Here is a 20178-nt window from a genome sequence, read left to right on the forward strand (position 1 = left end):
GGCCAGTCCTTGCCCTTTTATTACCACCACATACCAAGCTAAGATGGGTATGACATCAGCAGATAACACAAACGTATGAGATCACTGTCTTATGTGTGGTTGATGAGGGACCAAAACGTACTTATGCAGGGCACAACTACATTCTAATGTCACTTCCTGTTTTAGTCAGATTTTCCTCACTCAAAAGACCTGTCAAGTACAACTTAGAGCAGGAAAAGTTTATTTTGGCTCACGGTTTCACAGCCAGCTCAGCTGACTCCACAGCTCTGAAGGAGGCTTAACACCATTGTGGAAGGGCGAGCAGGAGGAAGGAGCTCAGAGCAGGGCACTCAGGGGCAGAGAGAGCTGCACTCTGCAGGAACAAAGAACAAACTTGAGGAACCCCTGGTGATGGAGCTCCTCCAGCCACACCCTACCTGCTGACAGTTATCACCAAGATGATTCATTTTAAGTAGATTAATCCACCAACTAATTCATTTTAAGTGGATTAATCCACCAACTAATTAATCCACCTAGTTGGTGGATTAATCCACTTAAAATGAATCATCTTGGTGATAACTGTCAGCAGGTAGGGTGTGGCTGGAGGAGCCTTGTCCCACACCTGAGCTCTGGGGGACACCACATACCCAAAACACAGCACTGCCTTGGATGGTTAGTCAAGATGAGCACCTTTTCATGGTTTTGTGTTTTTCTTCATTCCTGCTTTACTGAAGTACAGCCAGCATGGTGGCACATATTCAGGTGACAAGGTGATGGCTTGAAACACAAGCACAGTGTGTAAAAAAACCTTCTTGAAATTCTTCTTTCTGTATTTTTGGCTTAACATATTGAGTCATATACCATAATATGTATGTTAATTGTAATTTACTTTAAACAGTTGATATGTCTACATTGTCGTGTTTAATAATGCCTAATGTGTTCTAAACGCATTCTGTAGGATTCCGTTTGTTTTTATTTTCTTATTTCTTGAATTGGTGCAGGGTGAAGCCACCTCCCCTGACATATTGGTAACATGTGACAAATGTGGATGTTGTGAAGTGGCCAGTGAGCCAGGACTGGAGGACCCAAGACTCCACATACATAAAGAAGCTTTAGGACCCTCAGGAATAGCCCTTGGCAGCACCGACCCACTGTCCAGCATATGGTCAAATGCACTGAGGTCTCAGTTCTGGATAAGAGAGTGAAAACTCCTCTCCGTAACAAGTGTCCAGTACCTGAAGTGTGCTCAGGCCTAGTTCAGCCACAGGGCAGAATCTGGACGGTGGACTCCTAATGGGCAGCAACAACACCCTGGGAGTCAGGGCTCTGGCAGGAAGAGGGAGGAAACAGCATCTTTTCCAAAGTGACTCCACAGCAGTCACTTCCTGAGGGGAAGAGAACCGTGGAGCCACATCTCCCTCTCTCAGTTCCCCAGGGGAAATAGCCATTGGTGATGTCAAGGGCAGGCTGAGCTGGTGTCCTCCGTGGGGAGGCTGCTAGCAATCCCCATGGCTCCTGCTACATGGGTGAAACCAATAGCCTCTGCTTATCTTCCTTGTTCCTAGCTAGATGCTGGCATCTACATGATCCTAAGTAAACATTGTCCTTTTTTTTATCCACAATGTGGCTGATATTTTTTAATAGGCTCTTGGTCCTCCTTGTAGATAACAGTCTGTCCTAGCTTTAGGTGGGATGGTGAAGGCCGAGGTATCTTTCTAAACCACTTGATGATGTCAAGCCTGAAAGGTATTCACAAAATAAAAGACTGTCTAGTGATTCCTCCACTCAAATACTCAGGATCTCTAACAATAAAAGTCACCCTCCCCAGTCACCTAAGAATCTACCTGAGAAGGTCCTACCTCCCACTCGGATTCACAACCTAATTCTTTTGCCCAAATCATGTGAACTTACGAATATAACAACGACCATAAGTCCTTTCACAGCTGCTAAGTTGGAACCACAGTCTTGGCCCTATGATCAATGATATCAGAAGGGGGACGTGGAACTATGTGTCACAACACTCAGGACATTGCTACAATAAGCACATTTGAGTTCTCCCTAGAGCAAGCATTCCCAATACATGAACAATGAAAACACTCGGCCACATTGTTGCCAAAAGGGACCTCTGCACATTGCACTCTGTGAGCTCTCCCATGATTTCCTTTCTTTGAATTCAACATTAGATTTCAACAGGCTGTTTCCTATTGGATGCTTTTGTAGAGACTAGTGTCTCTGTACCAAGTGTGAGCAAGGGATGGCTTCATCCTGAGAGGAGGAGGATGGGAAGTGGATCCAGGAACACAGCATGGACCAAGTGTGTGGCAACCCTGGAACACATGGGCATCAGGAGTCCCGTGATAGGCCTTCCCTTCTGATGAGAAGCTCTCACCTGTTAAATACTGCTTCACACTAAACAGAGTCACCCAAAAAGAATGCTCTCTGTCCTACTGTTATCATTTTCTAGATTTTTTTTAAATGCTTGATTTATGGTGTAAAGATGGTCCATACTCTCTGCCCTGGAGTACTGAGGGTCATGCAGCCAGCTTGTTTGGAAACATAGAGCTGTGGATGCCTACAGACTCCTTCCTGTACAAGTGACACACCTCTCAAAGCACTTTCCTAACTAGATGCCTGGAACTTCGTCTGCACTAATGCAATGGTGAATATAGAAGCTTTAACAAGGTCATTGGAAGGGCAAGGTCACTGTAAGAGCTGTGTGTGGAGTTGGATGTGCCCTGTGCACAGCTCCCACTTGAGGTGAAGGACTCCCATCGGCCTGGATACTGCCTGGTCATGCCTGGGAGAGACCAAGGAGCTCCATCTCACATTTGAGGAAGTACTCATGGGGAAAGGCAATCATCAGTAGAGATCAAGTCCAGAGACAAGATGACATTATGTGCCTCAGCCCCAGACATAGCTGGCAAACAAGATGGTCCCAGGGATGCAAAACTAGCATCATGCACGATTACCTTTCTAGTGTTGGATCCTCATTCATGGAAACTCAATTGCTCAGAGAATAGACAACAATGCAGCAATTAATTTAATGAGCATTCGATCTCCCAGGCCCTGGAAACAGTAAATATGCCCCGTGATCCTCTCACCCACTGCTCAGCTCTGCCAGGAATGAATGACTTCACCTGGACCTTGAAGAGCACCCATACCTGAGGCTACCTCTTGCCCTTCATCAGAGCTGAATTGACCCTTATCACCCAGGGTTGGAAGAAAGAAAGAGGAGCTCACCACCCCTGGGGCTGCTGTTGTGGGAGCAGGTAGGAGGCAGCACAGCCTCTCAGGACAAGCCTTGGTGGCCCAAGTGGGGACACTGCAGTGAGGAGGGGCCCTCACTTAGAGCCATCTGAGCAGTGGGCTCCTGTGTCTCTCTCATCTTCTCTTCCTCTCCGTTTCTTCCCATCTTACTCTCTTTTCTGGAACCCAGATCTGAGCATCTCTCACTTCCTGATGGAACTGGCCTTCTCTCAAGCGTTTCCTTCACAGCCATCTCCACCATCTTTCTAAAGCGACTAGAGGGGACTTTCTTCTCCTGTATCAGAGAAGCTTCTTTTTTTAATTTATAAAACTACTCCTTCATTTACTCAAGGTACCTCTGTTTGTATCTTGTGTAGTTAAACATAATTGCGGGCAAACATTTTCTGACATCAAGTTATTGAAAGGTTTTTGACTCCGTTTCTATATTTATAAAATAAGGATCATAATAGTGTTTACTACATAGGAATCACGTTGGGGAGAAGTTAAAATAAATAAGATGAGAGGAAATGATAATACTCCCTATCAGGTAGTGAGAGACTACACCTGTACTTTATTACCATTGCATTATTAAAACACTTACATTATATAAAAACAGCCATGATGATATAATGAATCAAGATATATAAAATATACCACAAGTACAGAACACAGGCAGGTCCTCAAATAACTATACATATTAAATCCCTTGTTTGTTGTGTGTTTGTAAGATTCTAGTCCCCATTCTAAGAGTTTTAAATGTTATTAATATTTGGAATGTTGGAGATCTATTTTCTAATAAATTCACCTGCATTTAGAAATGCAAATTTTTTTCTGCTTATGCTATTTTATTTTTTAATAAGTCAGATGAGTAGAAAAGTTACAGAAAATACTGAGACTTCTCTTTTAGAGATGAAAATGGAAACTTGTAACTAGGAAAAAGCAATATTTGCCAAACATCTCAATGTGCTATCTGCCCTGAGCCACCTGAGTGGCCTCTGCTTTTTTTTTTTTTTTTTTTTTTGAGAGAGAGAGAGAGAGAATATTTGTCTTAATATTTATTTTTAGTTTTCAGTGGACACAACATCTTTATTGTATTTTTATGTGGTGCTGAGGATCAAACCCAGCACCCCGCGCTACCTCTTGAGCCACATCCCCAGCCCGGCCTCTACTTTTTACACATTGCCTTTGGGGGAAGGGCCTTGGTAAAATCACACCCAGTTACAATAGGTTTACAGCTCTCAGTCTGTCATCTGCAGCCAGTCCAACCTGAACAAATAGGACTTCTTACCTTTTCTCTATTTCTCACTGCTGTGTTATGGTTGAACATAGGTGGGATTTGTTGGTATATATTCATACATGCACATGATATAACAATAGAATTGGGCCAACATCAGTCCCCAGTAAACACCTTGCCTTTTCCATACTCGGGTCTCTGGGGTGTTTTTCTTGATCTACTACATTGATTTGAACTTCCAGGCCATTGACCAATAATTAGTGATGAGACACTTCATTTTCTTCTTAAGGAGAATTCTGCTTCTGCTCCTGCCTCAGATCCTGCAAGAACATTTTTGGTGGTAAGTCTTGTAATTTATTGGATTCATTCCTTGGTTACTGATTTGCTTTCCTCCATCAACTTTACACAATTCCCAGAAATAAGATCTACTCTGGGACGGCTACATATTTTTAATTAGAGTTGTAAGAAATACTATCTAGTAAGGTTGAATACATCCTTACCTCTGTGTTCATTTTCCTCATTCCTAATTCTAGGCATTTCAATTGGCTTTTTGACAATTTTATTAGTGCGTTGGAGAATTACATAATATTAGGTAAAGTCACTTTGACTTTAATCATTCATGCGTGGAATTTTATTTCCTGCACCTCAGTGCGTGGTCCTTCCTCCTCTTGTTCTGTTTGTCCCTTTCATTCCATGTATAACTTTTTCTAGTTGTGGAAACTATAGAATTGGTTCTGGAATCTGTTTTTCAATTCCAGGATCTTTCTCATTTTTTAGTTCATCTACAAGAATAAACTGGAACTAGAAATAAAATTCCAGTAGAAGCCACTCTGGGTAACTTTCTCTACTTGATATGATGAAAATAGACAATTTTTTAAAAACAAGAATCTGGCAGCCTGATGAATAGTCAGTTTTAGTCAATCAATTATATGAATGCAACAGAAAAAAAACTCAATTTTAAAAAACTGTGAGAAGTTATTTGCAGATTATCATAAGACAGGAAAATATAAACTTAAAATTCATCTTAATTGCCTTCCTCGTGGAGAAAACTAATAAATCTAGTGTCCAGAATGGGCAAGATATGAAGAGCCATTTCCTCTTCATGGAATATTTGATGTAATGAAAATAAAAAGTGCTTAAGATTCATGCTATATTTAGAAAACCTAGGATTTCTGTACTTAAAATTCTATGATTCTTTAATCTATATAGTTAAAAGTGGTAATTAAAATGAAATACAAACAAGAATAATAATTACAGAGGCTGTTGAGATTTCTTGCAGAAGGACCACACACGTCCACAGGATATGACATGAGGAAATCACAGAGAAGCAGCACAGTAACAGAGAGAGCTTTTACATGACAGAGCAATCTGCCTAGGAGATGCTCATTCCCACGAGCATGAAGCAGAACGCAGCAGAGCACCTGGGGAACAAGGATTGGGGGGGATGCAGGCAAGCTCTGAAGGACAGAGCTCTGGTTCCCAAACAGGTGTGAGCCTCCGAATCCTGACAGGGGTTCTCAAGACACAGAGGGCAGCTTCACACCTACAGCAGGAGGTTCAGGTGGTCAGCTGAGGTGTGCATGAGAATGCACATTTCATCAAGATTCCAGGTGATGCCCAGGTGGTACGCCTGGGGACACCATATGAGAACCACTGACATAAGCGCAGGTTTTGTTCCTTTCATTGTTTGGGGGATAAAAATGATAATTGAAACTTGTCAGAAAAGAGACCCAATGATAAAACAAAATAAATGATTTCTTGAGTTCCCAAGGTTTCAATAAAAGACATTGGGGCATCCTGGGGAATCTCTATTTCGAATTATTTCTTTTTTTGGAAGGGAGTTACCGGTGTTTGAACCTAGAGGCACTTAAACACTGAATACATGCACAGGCGATTTTCTATTTTTTCTTTTAAAACAGGACCTTTATAAGTTGCTGAGTCTGGCTTTCAATTTGCAGTCCTCCTCCCTCAGCCAGCCTAGCTTCTGGCTGGAGTGAATTTGGAGTTCCTTCTCTCCCTCTTCGGGAAATAACAAGCACCATGGAAAGAGGAAACCAAACAGGAGCTGGAGACTTCATCCTCCTGGGATTCACAGATGACCCTGACCTGCAGTCCCTCCTGTTTGGCCTGCTTCTGGCCATGTACCTGGTCACAGTCACAGGGAACCTGCTCATCATCCTGGCTGTCATCTCAGACTCCCACCTGCACACACCCATGTACTTCTTCCTCTCCAACCTGTCCCTGGCTGACGTTGGCTTCACCTCCACCACCATCCCCAAGGCTCTCAGGAACATCCAGACTCACAGCAAAGGGATCACCTTTGCAGGCTGCGTCTCACAGATATGCTTCTTCTTTGTGTTTGGATGCCAGGACAACTTGCTCCTGACAGTGATGGCCTATGACCGCTTCGTAGCCATCTGTCACCCCCTGCACTATGTGGACATCATGAATCCACGGCTCTGTCTGCTCATGGCTCTGGGGTCCTGGATGGTCAGTGTCCTAGGCTCCCTCCCAGATAGCTTGACAATCTTGAGGTTGTCCTTTTGCACAAAAATAGAAATCCCTCACTTCTTCTGTGATCTTCCTTCAGTCCTCAAGCTCGCCTGCTCTGACACACTCATCAACAACATAGTGGTGTACTTTGTGGCCATCGTCCTGGGTGTCTTCCCTCTCACTGGCATCCTCTTCTCCTATTCTCAGATTTTCTCCTCCATCCTGAGGATCTCATCAGACAGAGGCAAGTACAAAGCCTTCTCCACCTGTGGGTCTCACCTCCTGGTGGTCTCCTTGTTCTATGGCACTGGCCTTGGGGTCTACTTCAGTTCTGTAGCCACACTGTCTTCTAGGATAACTCTGATGGCCTCAGTGATGTACACCATGGTCACCCCCATGCTGAACCCTTTCATCTACAGTCTGAGGAACAGGGACATCAAGGTGGCCCTGGGGAGAGTCCTCACCAAGATGGTGCTTCTCAGTGAAAGGTTTGATGCCCGTCTCTCCTGAGTCACAGTGTGCACCATACTAGAAACCAGAGAACCTCACCCCTTCAATCCAGCTGTGGTTACCTCTGCTTTATATATTTTACTACATCTCATTTTCACTCATTGGGCTCATTCCAGCCTCAGAACTGTTCATAATGCAACATATTGATTCACCTGTGTGCTATCTCAACAATAGTTGTCATTTTGCATGAATACAGCTGAGCTTTTTCTTTTGCAATTATGTACAGTGAGGTGTGGGCATTTGTGTTCTGACTGATACATTATACTGGCATATTATGATATCTCAGTGCAGGTGTACAATGTTGAATGATCAAATCAAGGTAATCATCTCCTGAAACCTTTATGATTTCTTTTTACTGGGACACTTCATGCTTGTTTCCTCTAGTTAATTATATAATCAATTGTTATGAACTATTGTCCTCTACTGTGTGATAGAGCTTTATTTTTATTTCAACTCAAGTCACTAAGGGTTGATTTTATTGGGGTAGGGACAAGGAGTTGTCAAATCTAGCACATTTTATTGTGACTACATAAAAGAAAAATGTAAATCCAACTTTTTATTGATTTAAAAAAATGACATTGGAATGCATTACAATTCTTATTATATGTATACAGCACAATTTTTCGAATCTCTGGTTGTATATAAAGTATGTTGACACTGATTTGTGACTTCATACATATACTTTGGGTGATGATGTCTATCACATTCCACCATCCTTGCTAATCCAACTTTAAAACAATCTTTCCTTTCTCCTCAAATCAACCTCAAACTTCTATATAAATTTTAACAGTTTCAGAGAAATTGGTCCATTTATGAAAACTAGGTGTACTATCAAGTTCATCCAAGAAAATATTGACTGAACTAAAGAAATCACAGATAAAACATTTACTAAAGGAACAGTGCAGGAATTGTTATCAATGCTCTTGCAGGAACGGATCTCATTTCTGTAGTCATCATTCCAGTCTCTAAGTCTTTATGCTATGCCAACTTGTCCCCGGGTTTAATAACAGAAAAGGCCACGATTGCTAAACTGCTGGTTTATATTTCTTTACAATTTTTAATATAAGGCTATTTATTAAAGTAGACAAACCACGAGATGAAAATGAAGACAACATAAAAACACAACTTTTCACCACCAAAAAATATTAACACAACTTAAAAATAATTTAGATAAGAGTGTTGTAAAAGATGTGTGTCATATTTGCATCCCATTAACTTAGATGATGTCAATTCATAATTCTAAATAAATTTTTAAGTATGATATTAAAAAGTCATTTTCAGCATATATGTAAGTTATTTACCACAGGACAATTCAACACTGACTTTTGAAAATGGATCATTTTAAAAGACAAAGAAATTTTCATTCTGTAAGTTTCATTCAATTTACTTATGGTGAAAATACATGAAATGTGCTTTTACTTATTAAAAACCATGCTAGATAGCAGCAAAAGACTGGGGTTGGGGCCATTAAGAATAATGTCACACTGTGATTTTTCTGCACACAAATGAATGATAATTTCCACTTCTAGAACCTCAACACATCCCTTTTTAAGGAAACAAACCCAAGACACCTCGCAGACACTTCCCCACCCCTAAACAAACTGATGACTCTTTTACATTAAAAAAAAAAATCTAGAATAGTTATGGCAGCAAAAGATTCTGATGGCAATGGATTTTATAAATTTTGTTTCAGTCTCTCTTATTCCTAAAAGTGCAAGATGCAGGGATCTGAATCTTTCAGTAGTGCTTCTCCTAGAAATAGTTCTTCATTATATTTGTCAAAAGTCGTTTCTGAATTAGGTCTATCCTTGTAGACAGAGGTATAACGAGAGACACAGGTACTGCAGAAAAGGACGTGCCTGAACCTCGACACTGGATTGATTGGTCAGTCTGAAGGGATACATTGCAGATCCAGGCACTGAGGTGTTCAATAACAAAAAGCTCCATTTTCAGAGTCCCTGACTGGATGCTGCATTAGATCAACTATGGACACGTGTCCTTCCACATCTGGTTGTTTATAGAAGCTAAACCTACCATTAGAGTGCTCCATTCTAGTGGGTACTGTTTTTCCAAGGGAAAGAAAGCTCATGCTTAGAAGATAACGGTCAATGGAACTATCCCGAACAAGAAAGGAACCATCTGGCACATTGGCTAGCTTCCCCTCTGCTTCCCAGCATATGATTGGCCCCAGTACCAGGCTTATTTTGCAGGTTTCTTCAGCTCCTCTGTAAGGATTGTCACAACCAGGGGACCATTTCTGTGCACAGTCATAAACTATCGCAACCCAGGGGCAGAGTTAGGATCAAAATCCAAAGAACAGCACATACATTCAGCCACATGGGCATCTGTGCCAGTGAGCCCACTGAAGTCCTTAGGATTTGACTAATCTGCATCAGAGGTAGCAATGGTGAGAGTGGAAGGACCTATCATGACACTTTGGTCTCTGTAACATGACTCCTGTGGTACCAATCAACAAGCCATTCCCTGACTGGTCCACAGAGATCTCTGAAACAAGAACTAGGCCCTGGTCAACCTGATTCTACATTGATTTTGATGACATAGGTAACTTCTCATTTTATTGGATTTGTGTTTTATTGTTCTGCTGCATTGATGTATCTTTTTAGATTTGAACCAAGTCCACACTACCTGGGTGAGTACAGGCTTCATTCATATTTTCAAAGGACAAATGTTCTTTATTTACTCCTCTTTTTTAAAACAATCTTGTTCTGTTATTCTTTGAAGGAAAACAAAATGACCAAGTTGCCTTTTCAATATATATTCTCAGCTTCTTAAGAGCAGAGTTGACTTAGGGTCAGGATAGACCCATCTGAAACATCAAGTTCAGGGTGACAATGTGTCCTCCCCTCCTATTGCTGATGGAGCCAATTCCAGCAAACTTCAGAGTTTAAACTGAACACCAATGGATGATCCTACAGTCCAGGAGGTCAGAGTGCAAACTGGACTTATGGGAAAAAATGAAGGTGACTGCAGGTCTGTGAGCCTTCAGAGGATCTGAGGACGAATCCCTTTCCTTATATTTTCCTACTTCTAGAGGCTGCCCACATGCCTGAGCACCTGAGCATCCACATGCCTGAGCATCCACATTCGAATCCAGCAATGGCTGAGTGAAACCCCATAGCACCACTCAGGCACTGACTTTTCTGCCTCTCTTCTACATCCAAGGATCCGAGGACATGTTGCACTCTGAGTATCCTCCCTTTTTATTTCCTAGGGATCTAAAATTTGATTTCACAGAGCCCTTCCTATAATACACTTCTATAGGCCTGATGACTTTGTGCCAAGTGTGAGCACAGAAGGGCGTCAATCATATTAATTATCCTTGATTTAAGAGCATAAAAAATAGTGTTTTTTTGAATTCTAAAGCTGGTCCTTCCTCTCTGGACTGGAATATTCAGGCCATGTATTCAGCTGGCTCTGAACCTGGAAAGCCTAGACACCTGTGCAGACTCCTGCCTGTACAGTCAGCCCACCTCTCACCACTCACCTCTGTAACTACACACCTGATGCTCTGTCTACACTGCACCTTCAAGAGTGAGGACAAATGCCAGGACAACATCAGTGGAACACATGTGGGGGAGGGAGGTCCTGTCCACAGCCCCCAGTGAAGGTGCTCAGGACTCTCATGGGCTCAGGACTCACAAGGAAATGTGTGTCTGCACTCGTCTGTGTAGACAAAGAGACTCTGTATCACTTATTGAGGAAAAGCTCATGGGGAAAGACAAGGATCAGTTGAGATCAAGTCCAGGGAGAAAGCAACACCTTGAGCCAAGTGCCCCAGGGGAAGGAGTGTACATATTTGGAAAAAGAAAAAAAAAAGATGATGCAAACTGGCGACAAGCACAATTGCCTTTCTGTTTGTTTTTTTTTTTTTCACTCATGGAAACTCAATTGCTCTGAGAATAGACAACAATGCAACAATTAATTTAATGAGCATTCATGAGAATTCAACCTCCCAAGCCCTGGAAATAGTAAATATGCCCCTTGATCCTCTCACCCACAGCTCAGCTCTGCCAGGAATGAGAGGCTTCACCTGGACCTTGAAGAGCATTCATGCCTGAGGCCACCCCCTGGCCTTCATCAGGCTGAGCTGACCCTCATCACCCAGGGAAGGAGGAGCCAGGAGCTCACCCCAGAGCTGCTGATGTGGGAGCAGGTAGGAGGCAGCACAGCCTCACAGGATGAGCCTTGGTGGCCCAAGTGGGGACACTGCAGTGAGGAGGGCCCCTCACTTAGAGCCATCTGTGCAGTCAGCTCCTGTCTCTCACGACTCCTCTTCCTCACCCTCTCTTCTCATCTTCCTTCTCTTTTCTGGATCCCAGATCTGAGCATCTCTCACCTTCCTGATGGAACTGACCTTCTCTCAAGCCTTTCCTGCACAGCTATCTTTACCATTTTTCCGCAGCCACCTTAGGGGACTCTCTTTTCCATCAGAGAAGCTTCTTTGTTTTTATGTATAAAACTACTCTTTCATTCACTCAAAGTACCTCCTTTTTGATCTTGAGTAGTTGTCACAAGTCCAGCCATACATCTTCTGGCATCACATTACTGAAGATTTTTTTTATTGGTCTCAGTTTCCATATTTATAAAATAAGGATCACAATGTGTTCACTTCATAGGAATCATATTGGGGTGAAGTTAAAGTAAATCAGGCATGAGAAAATGTTAATACTCTCTAACAGGTAGCGAGGGTCTACTCCTATTTATCATTATCATTGCATTATTATAACACTTTTTGTACTTATATAAAAACAGCAATGGTGACATAGTGAATCAAGGAATATAAATCATAAACCAAGTGCTGAACACAGGCAGGTCCTCAAGTAACTACACAAAATAAAACTCATCTGTTGTGTGTTTGTAAGGTTCTGATCCACATTCTAGGAGTTGTAAATTTCATTAATATTTGGAATGTTGGAGATCTATTTTCTAATAAATTTGCTGCATGTACAAATGCAAATTTTTCCTCCTTCTATCACCTGATTTTCAAATAAGTTAGATGGGTAGAAAAGTTACAGAGAATACTGAGACTTCTCTGTTACAGCTGAAATTGGAAATTCACTACTAGAGAGGGAGAAGCAATATTTGCCAAAGATCTCAACATGCCATTTTCCTCGATGCCACCTGGAGTGGCCTCTTTACATATTGGCTTTGTGTGAACAGGCTTAGTAAAATCACACCCAGGTACAATAGGTCTGAAGCCACCAATCTGTCATCTGCAGCCACTCCATCCTCCGTAAACCACACCTTGCCTCTTCCCTGTTTCTTACTGATGCATTTTGGTTGTACATAGGTGGGATTTGTTGGTTCATATTCCTACATGCACACGATATAAGAGTAAAAATTGGCCAAGATCATTCCCCAGTGGACACCTTGCCTTTTTCATGTTCAGGTCTCTGGTGACTTTTTCTCCCTCTATTGCATTGGTTTGCACTTCCAGGCTGCTGACAAATAATTAGTGATGAGAAACTTAGTTTTCTTCTTCATGTAAAAGAGAATTCTGCTTCTGCTCCCACCTCAAGTCCCTGCCAGAGCATTTTTGGTGGTAAGTTTTGTAATTTATTGTCTTCTTTCCTTTTGGTTTCTGATGTGTTTTTCTCCATCATCTTTGGACAATTCCCAAAAATTAGTTCTACTCTCGGATAGCTACATATTTTTTTCATTCATTTTGTTTATTTTTTTCTTTTTTCAAATTAGTTATACATGACAGTAGAATGCATTTTGATACATCATACAGAATTGGAGTACAACTGCTGACTCTCCTGGTTGTACAGATAGAGAATCACGCAGCTGGTGTAATCAAATATACTCATAGGACAATTGTGGCTGACTCATTCTACTCTCCTTCCTACCTCCAGATCCCTTCCCCTCCCATCACTCCCCTCCATCTAACCCCCAGACACATCTATTCTTCCCTAGCCCCACCCACTTACTGTGAATTAAAAACTGCAACTTAGAGTGTAAGAAATATTATCTTGTAAGATCAAGCATTTCCTTACCTCTGTGCTCATTTTCCTCATTCCAAATTCTAGACATTTCAATTGACTTTTTGTCTTTTGAAGGGTTTATTAGAGCATTGTAGTTTTGCATAATATTGAAGTCCTTTTGCATAATCACACATGCATGGAATTTACTGCTCCACATCACACCTGCTCCTTCCTTCCCTTGTCTCCTTTAGTCCATTTCATTTGATGTCTGACTTTTTCTAGTTGTGGATGCTATAGAATTAGTTCTGGAATTTGTTTTTTATTCCAGGATCTTTCTCCTTTTTAGTTCTCTAGCTCTGCTTTTACCTTCATTTTATGCTCCTTGCTGCTTTAGTTTTGCCTAGTGGTATTTTTATTTCTAACAATTTTAAGTTTTAAAGTTGCTATTTCTTAAGGATGGATGACTTATGTATTCATTTGCAGTTTTTATATGATATACCAAGAAGCAAATCCAAAAGTAACAATGACATCACTACTCCAGGAGATTCCTGGTCATATACTGGTGACTCTTGTAGAATTTATAAAATGGCTCTTTGCTGATTTAATTTTTTCCAGCCCAGAAAAGAGGACTAAATATGCTCTCATATCAGCACCTGAAATGTTATTTCCTTTCCCCATCACAGAATTAGGCATGGTTACTATTTTTGAAAAAGACCTTCTCAACTAATTCCACGAAAACGGAATCTTGTTTTTATTACACTTTTATAAATTAATGGTAAGAATGAAAATCTTTTCAGACATTTAATACCTTTTTTACATTTCCTTTGATGAATCTATGACTCTTTCTACCTTTTTACAAGCAAGACATTAATCTTAATTTATAACTGAGACTCTAGTATTGAAATACATTAACTTTGACTAACCAAATAGATTATTTTTACAATTTTCTAAACTGGAGCATTTTTTCCTTCAGATGTTTTCAATATAAAGTTCTGATTAGTGAAGGCTTTTTTGCTTGTACAAATAATTTTTAATTAATTAAGAATGTTCCTCTAATGTTAGACATTACTCATGCCCATGTAGATGTTTATTATTACGTTGTATTTTCTTTACGCAGCTGCTTGGGTCTCTTACTCCACACTGAAGGCTTGAAATTCTTTTGGGAACATGGAGACTGCAGACAACATTATATTTTTCAAATGGCTAATAAGTAATTACACTCTTATTAAAATTTAAACTGTTCCTCAAAAGTATGCAGGGATAAGCAATGCACACTAACAGGATTAAAATTACATAGTTAATATCATACCATTTAATATGAGTTGAGCACCATATTATGTGACAAAACCAAAAAATTCCATATCTTACACAAAATCTTAACAAGGATCTGGAATTTCAAAGCAATAAAATGAAACCAAATAAAAAGGATAGGTGTTATCGGGGTGGGGTTGTGGCTCAGTGATAGAGCACTTGCCTAACACACATGAGGCACTTGAACCTCAGCACCATATAAAAAAGAAATAAAGATATTGTGTTCACCTACAATTAAAAAAATAAATATTAAAAAAGATAGGTGTTATAAATTGATATTATTTAGTTAAAGTACATTTTTACAAAAATTTTGACAAAATAAAAAGAAAGTACAGAAAGATTATATGACAGCTCATCAACTCAAAAAAACACTTTCTGATAATAATCACAATAGTGGATATGATATTGGGGATCATCATTCTTAACAGCATTAAAGCTTAAATACAAAAAAATACAAAAAAAATAAAATAAAATAAAAGTTTAAATACACTCAATATTATCAACAAGAAATGAATATGATCTGCATTTTCTTTTTGCTGGTGCTGACAATTGAACCCAGAGCCTTTTGTTTGCAAGAAGGAATATCCCCAGCCCCTGATCTACATTTCCTTTTAAAAATCAGAAATATTTGCTTAAAAGATGTTTGAAATACATGGAGGCAAGTTCTTGTTACTGATGTGAGAATCTGAATGTTGCTATGATGTCATTTTTTTCCAAATTATTTTAAAATTTTAAGGAATCTCTGATAAAATTCTAACAGTATTTTACTTCCAATAGTGCTGATTCTAACAATCTGCAAGAATAAACTAAAACTAGAAATAGAAATCTGATAGAAATAATGCTAGGTGACTTTCTCTATTGGACTTTTAAGTACCTCATGCAGATGGACAATTTTGTACAATATGAATCTGGCAGCCTGATGAATGGTCAGTTTAAGTCAATCATTTATATGCATGTGGCAAAGGAAATACCTGAATGTTTAAAAAATGACAGAAGTCATTTGCCGATTACCGTAAGAGAAGAAAGTATAAACTTAAAATTAGCATTAACAATCTCACATCATAAAGAAAACCAGAAAACCAAATGTCCAGAATGGGCAAGATTTGAAGAGCCATTTTGCCATAATGGAATATTTTCATGTGATTTTTTTTAAAAATGTGCATAAGACTCATGCCTACATTTAGAAACTCTAGGATTTCTATACTTAGAAATTCCATGATTCTTCAATCTATATGGTTAAAGTGGAAATGAAAAGGAAATAGAATTAAGAATAATAATAATAACAGAAGATGTTGATACTTCTAGCAAAAAGACCACACGTCCACAGGATAGGACATGAGGAAATCACAGAGAAGAAGCATAGTAACCGAGAGAGCATTTACATGGCAGAGCAATCTGCCTGGAACTAGGAGATGCTCATTCCCATGAGCATGAGGATAACGCAGCAGAGCACCTGGGGAAAGAGGATTGGGTGGGGATGCAGGCAAGGTCTGGTTCCCAAGCAGGAGTGAGCCTCTGAATCCTGACAGGGCAGCTTCACACCTACAGCAGGAGGTTCAGGTGGTCAGGTGAGGTGTGCATCAGAATGCACATTTCAGCAAGATTCCAGGTGATGCCCAGGTGGTACTCCTGGGAACACCATTTGAGAAGCACTGACATAGAACCATGTCTTGATTTGTTTTTTTGGGGGGGTGTACAAATGGTATCTGAAACTTGCCAGCCAAGAGGCCAAATGATAAGATAAAATAAATAAGTTATTGAGTTCGCAAAATTTCAATAAAAGAGCCTGGGGCATCCTGGGGAATCTCTATTTGAAATTCTTATTTGGGGGAGAGAGAGGGTACCAGGGATGGAATCCAGGGGCACTTAAGCACTGAGCTACATGCCCAGGCCCTCTGTTTATTTTTTATTTTAAGATAGAATCTCACTAAAATACTGAGTCTGGCTTTCAACTTGCAGTCTTCCTGCCTCAGCCTCCCTAGCTGGAGTGAATTTGGAGTTCCTTCTCTCCCTCCTCGGAGCAAACACACCAGCACCATGGAAAGAGGAAACCAAACAGGAACGGGAAACTTCATCCTCCTGGGATTCACAGATGACCCCGACCTGCAGTCCCTCCTCCTTGGCCTGCTTCTGTCTGGGTACCTGGTCACAGTTACAGGGAACCTGCTCATCATCCTGGCTGTCATCTCAGACTCCCACCTGCACACACCCATGTACTTCTTCCTCTCCAACCTGTCCCTGGCTGACATTGGCTTCACCTCCACCACCATCCCCAAGGCTCTCAGGAATATCCACACTCAGAGCAAAGGGATCACCTTTGCAGGCTGCATCTCACAGGTATATTTTTTCGTTTTATTTGGATGCCAGGACAACTTGCTCCTGGCAGTGATGGCCTATGACCGCTTTGTGGCCATCTGTCACCCCCTGCACTATGTGGCTATCATGAACCCACGTCTCTGTCTGCTCATGGCTCTGGGGTCCTGGTTGGTCAGTGTCCTAGGCTCCCTCCCAGATAGCTTGACAATCTTGAGGTTGTCCTTTTGCACAAAAATAGAAATCCCTCACTTCTTCTGTGATCTTCCTGAAATCCTAAAGCTCACCTGCTCTGACATACTCATCAACAACATAGTGGTCTACTCTGCAGCCATTATCCTGGGTGTCTTCCCTCTCACTGGCATCCTCTTCTCCTACTCTCAGATTTACTCCTCCATCCTGAGGATCTCATCAGACAGAGGCAAGTACAAAGCCTTCTCCACCTGTGGGTCTCACCTCCTGGTGGTCTCCTTGTTCTATGGCAGTAGCCTTGGGGTCTACCTCAGTTCTGTAGCCACACTGTCTTCCAGGATGAGTATGATGGCCTCAGTGGCATACACCATGGTCACCCCCATGCTGAACCCTTTCATCTACAGTCTGAGGAACAGGGACATCAAGGTGGCCCTGGGGAGAGTCCTCACCAAGATGATGCATCTCAGTAAAAGGGTGGATGCACGTCTCTCCTGAATCATAATGTCCATCATACTGGAGATCCTGGAGCCCCGCCCCCTCCATGCAATATTCTGCCTATCTGCTTGGTGTATTTTAGGGCACCTCATTTTTGTCATCATCCTAAGGGTTTGTTCCTACTTAGGACTGTTCCTATTGCAACATTTTGGATCACCTATGCACTATCTAACCAGTCATTGTAATTTTGTTTGAATACAAATGGGATTTTTAATTTGTGATTACCAACACTGAGGTGTGGGTATTTGTATTTTTATTGATACAAAATACTGGCATTTGTTGATGGAGCACCATGTTATATCTCAATGCATGCATGCTACATGTAGTGATAAAATCAAAGTAATCAGTATTTCCATCTCCTGGAATATTTATTATTTATTATCACTGGGACACTTCATGCTCTTCTAGTTTTCCAAAATTACATAATCAATTGTTATGAACTATTGTCCTCTACTGTGGGGACAAGGGCGTGGAATACAGCATACATAGCATATGTTAAGGGCACCAGAGTGGCAGGCCACTCCCCTCATACTAGGCACGTGAGCGGCAGACTGCTTACCCTGTAGGCACAGCCTTGGGTGTGAGGCCATGTATTGCAGTCCCTGAACTTCCTCCACACCTGTCCGTGGGTTGGTCGCTGTAAGGACAGTTAGCAAGAAATGGCATGGGTGGCTGCCTGTAATCTGCCTGGCTACTTCCTGAGCATATATACATGGTAACTGGGCAATAAAATTGACCTGCTTCCTGCTTGATCTCCGGAGGTCTTCAACAGCAACTCCACAGCCACACTCTCCTCTACCCTGTTCTGTGGACCTCCCTGCTGAACCAGAGAGAGCCCATGCACTCTACTTGCTGTACAACTTTAGAAATCATTTCTCTTATAAAACTGGAACTAACCTCCTCCTCACCCTGCCTGATTTCCAGGGACCACTTTTGTACTCTCCCCTTCTGGAACATCAACTTCATCCCCTTCTGCATATGAACAAGAACTTGCAGCCTTTGCTCTGGTCCTTTGGATTGACATATATCCTCAGAATAGGGTGTGTAAATTGTGCAAATGCTGACTTGAAAACTCATTTACAGGAACATATCCTGAGGTGGTGTGAATGAATTAACTCAGTGTTTTCCCCTGTAAATCATTCCTACTGTGCTTCCCATCACACTGACTGTGGAATTTTTCTACCCACCCTCTCTACAGATTCCTTGAATTTGAGAACTGGCTCTTTCCCGTTTTTCACAGCCACGATGCCTCATCCTGTTGTTGGAAAGGCGTTTTTACTCAGTGAATATCTGTCAAATGGAGTGAAAATTAGCTCGGCAGATGGTTCAATGTAAAATAGAATCTAGAAGAGAAAATGTAAAGTTATCAATTGAATGAAAGTTTTTGAGCTGGAAAAGAAATTCAGAGTTACTAATGCTGATATTAATAACAACAACCCTCAGCAGGTGCCAGCACTATTTCCATGTTTTATAAACATCCCATCACTAGATTTCCCAATGTCTCTTTTATTTGATGTATTAATCTGTTGCATTGTTGTAATAAAGTACCAGAGACTGGGTACATTATAAAGAGGTCTTTCTCTCACAGTTTGGGGCTCTATCAAGCCCAGGTAGCATGACTCCTGCTATGGACAGGGAGCCTCTGACTTCATCCCATCCGTGTGCCAGGAGAATTTTCAACAGGGAGAAATCACATGGAGAGACAGGAAGCCAGAGAAATACTCAGATGAGCCAGTATGACATCACCAGATGATACAAACTTATGAGATCACCATCCTATGTACGAATGGTGAGGGACCAAAGCATGGTTATGCAGGGCACAACTGTATTCTAATCTCATTTCCTGTCTTAGTCAGCTTTTCCTCACCAAAAATTCCTGTCAAGTACAACTTAGAGCAGCAAAAGTTTATTTCTGCTCTGAGTTTCAGAGGTTTGGTGCATGGTCAGCTGACTCCACAGCTCTGGGCCTGAGGTGACACCATGGCGGAAGGGCTAGAGGAGAGAAGCATCTCATGAAGGGCAACCAGGATGCAGAGAGACTCCACTCTCCAGCAACAAAGCATAAACCTGAAGGCACCCCCTGGTGATATAGCTCCTACAGGCACACCTACCTGCCCACAGTTTCACCCAGTTGATCCATTTTAAGTGGATTAATCCAACAATTGGGCCACAGCTCCATGATCTAATCATTCACCTCTGAATGTTCTTGCCCTGTCAACACCTGAGCTCTGGGAACACCACATACCCAATCCACAGCACTGCCTGGATTGTTAGTGAAGATGAGCATATTTTCATGGCTTTGTGGTTTTTTCCATTCCTGCTTCACTGAAGTACAGCCAGCATGGCGGCACATATTCAGGTGACAAGGTGATGCCTTGACAGGCATGTACAGTGTGTCATGATCTCCTTGCATTTATTCTTTCTGTATTTTTGGCTCAACTCCTTGAATCATATACCATA

General features: G+C 41.3%; 2 protein-coding genes across 2 annotated transcripts; both read left to right on the top strand.

The window, feature by feature from the left end:
- Nucleotides 1-6499: 6499 nt before the first annotated feature.
- LOC308644066 (olfactory receptor 7C2-like) lies at nucleotides 6500-7462 on the top strand (the record flags this gene model as incomplete). Its single annotated transcript, XM_081284761.1, has 1 exon — nucleotides 6500-7462. One exon carries the CDS (start codon nucleotides 6500-6502, stop codon nucleotides 7460-7462), a length of 963 nt encoding a protein of 320 aa, XP_081140887.1.
- A 9293-nt stretch (nucleotides 7463-16755) lies between these two features.
- Nucleotides 16756-17718, top strand: LOC308644068 (olfactory receptor 7C2-like; the record flags this gene model as incomplete). The annotated part of the gene is made up of 1 exon (XM_081284763.1): nucleotides 16756-17718. One exon carries the CDS (start codon nucleotides 16756-16758, stop codon nucleotides 17716-17718), a length of 963 nt encoding a protein of 320 aa, XP_081140889.1.
- Between the last annotated feature and the right edge of the window lie 2460 nt (nucleotides 17719-20178).

Source organism: Spermophilus citellus (assembly GCF_964194105.1).
Source record: "Spermophilus citellus genome assembly, chromosome: 3".
NCBI classification, from domain to species: domain Eukaryota; kingdom Metazoa; phylum Chordata; class Mammalia; order Rodentia; family Sciuridae; genus Spermophilus; species Spermophilus citellus.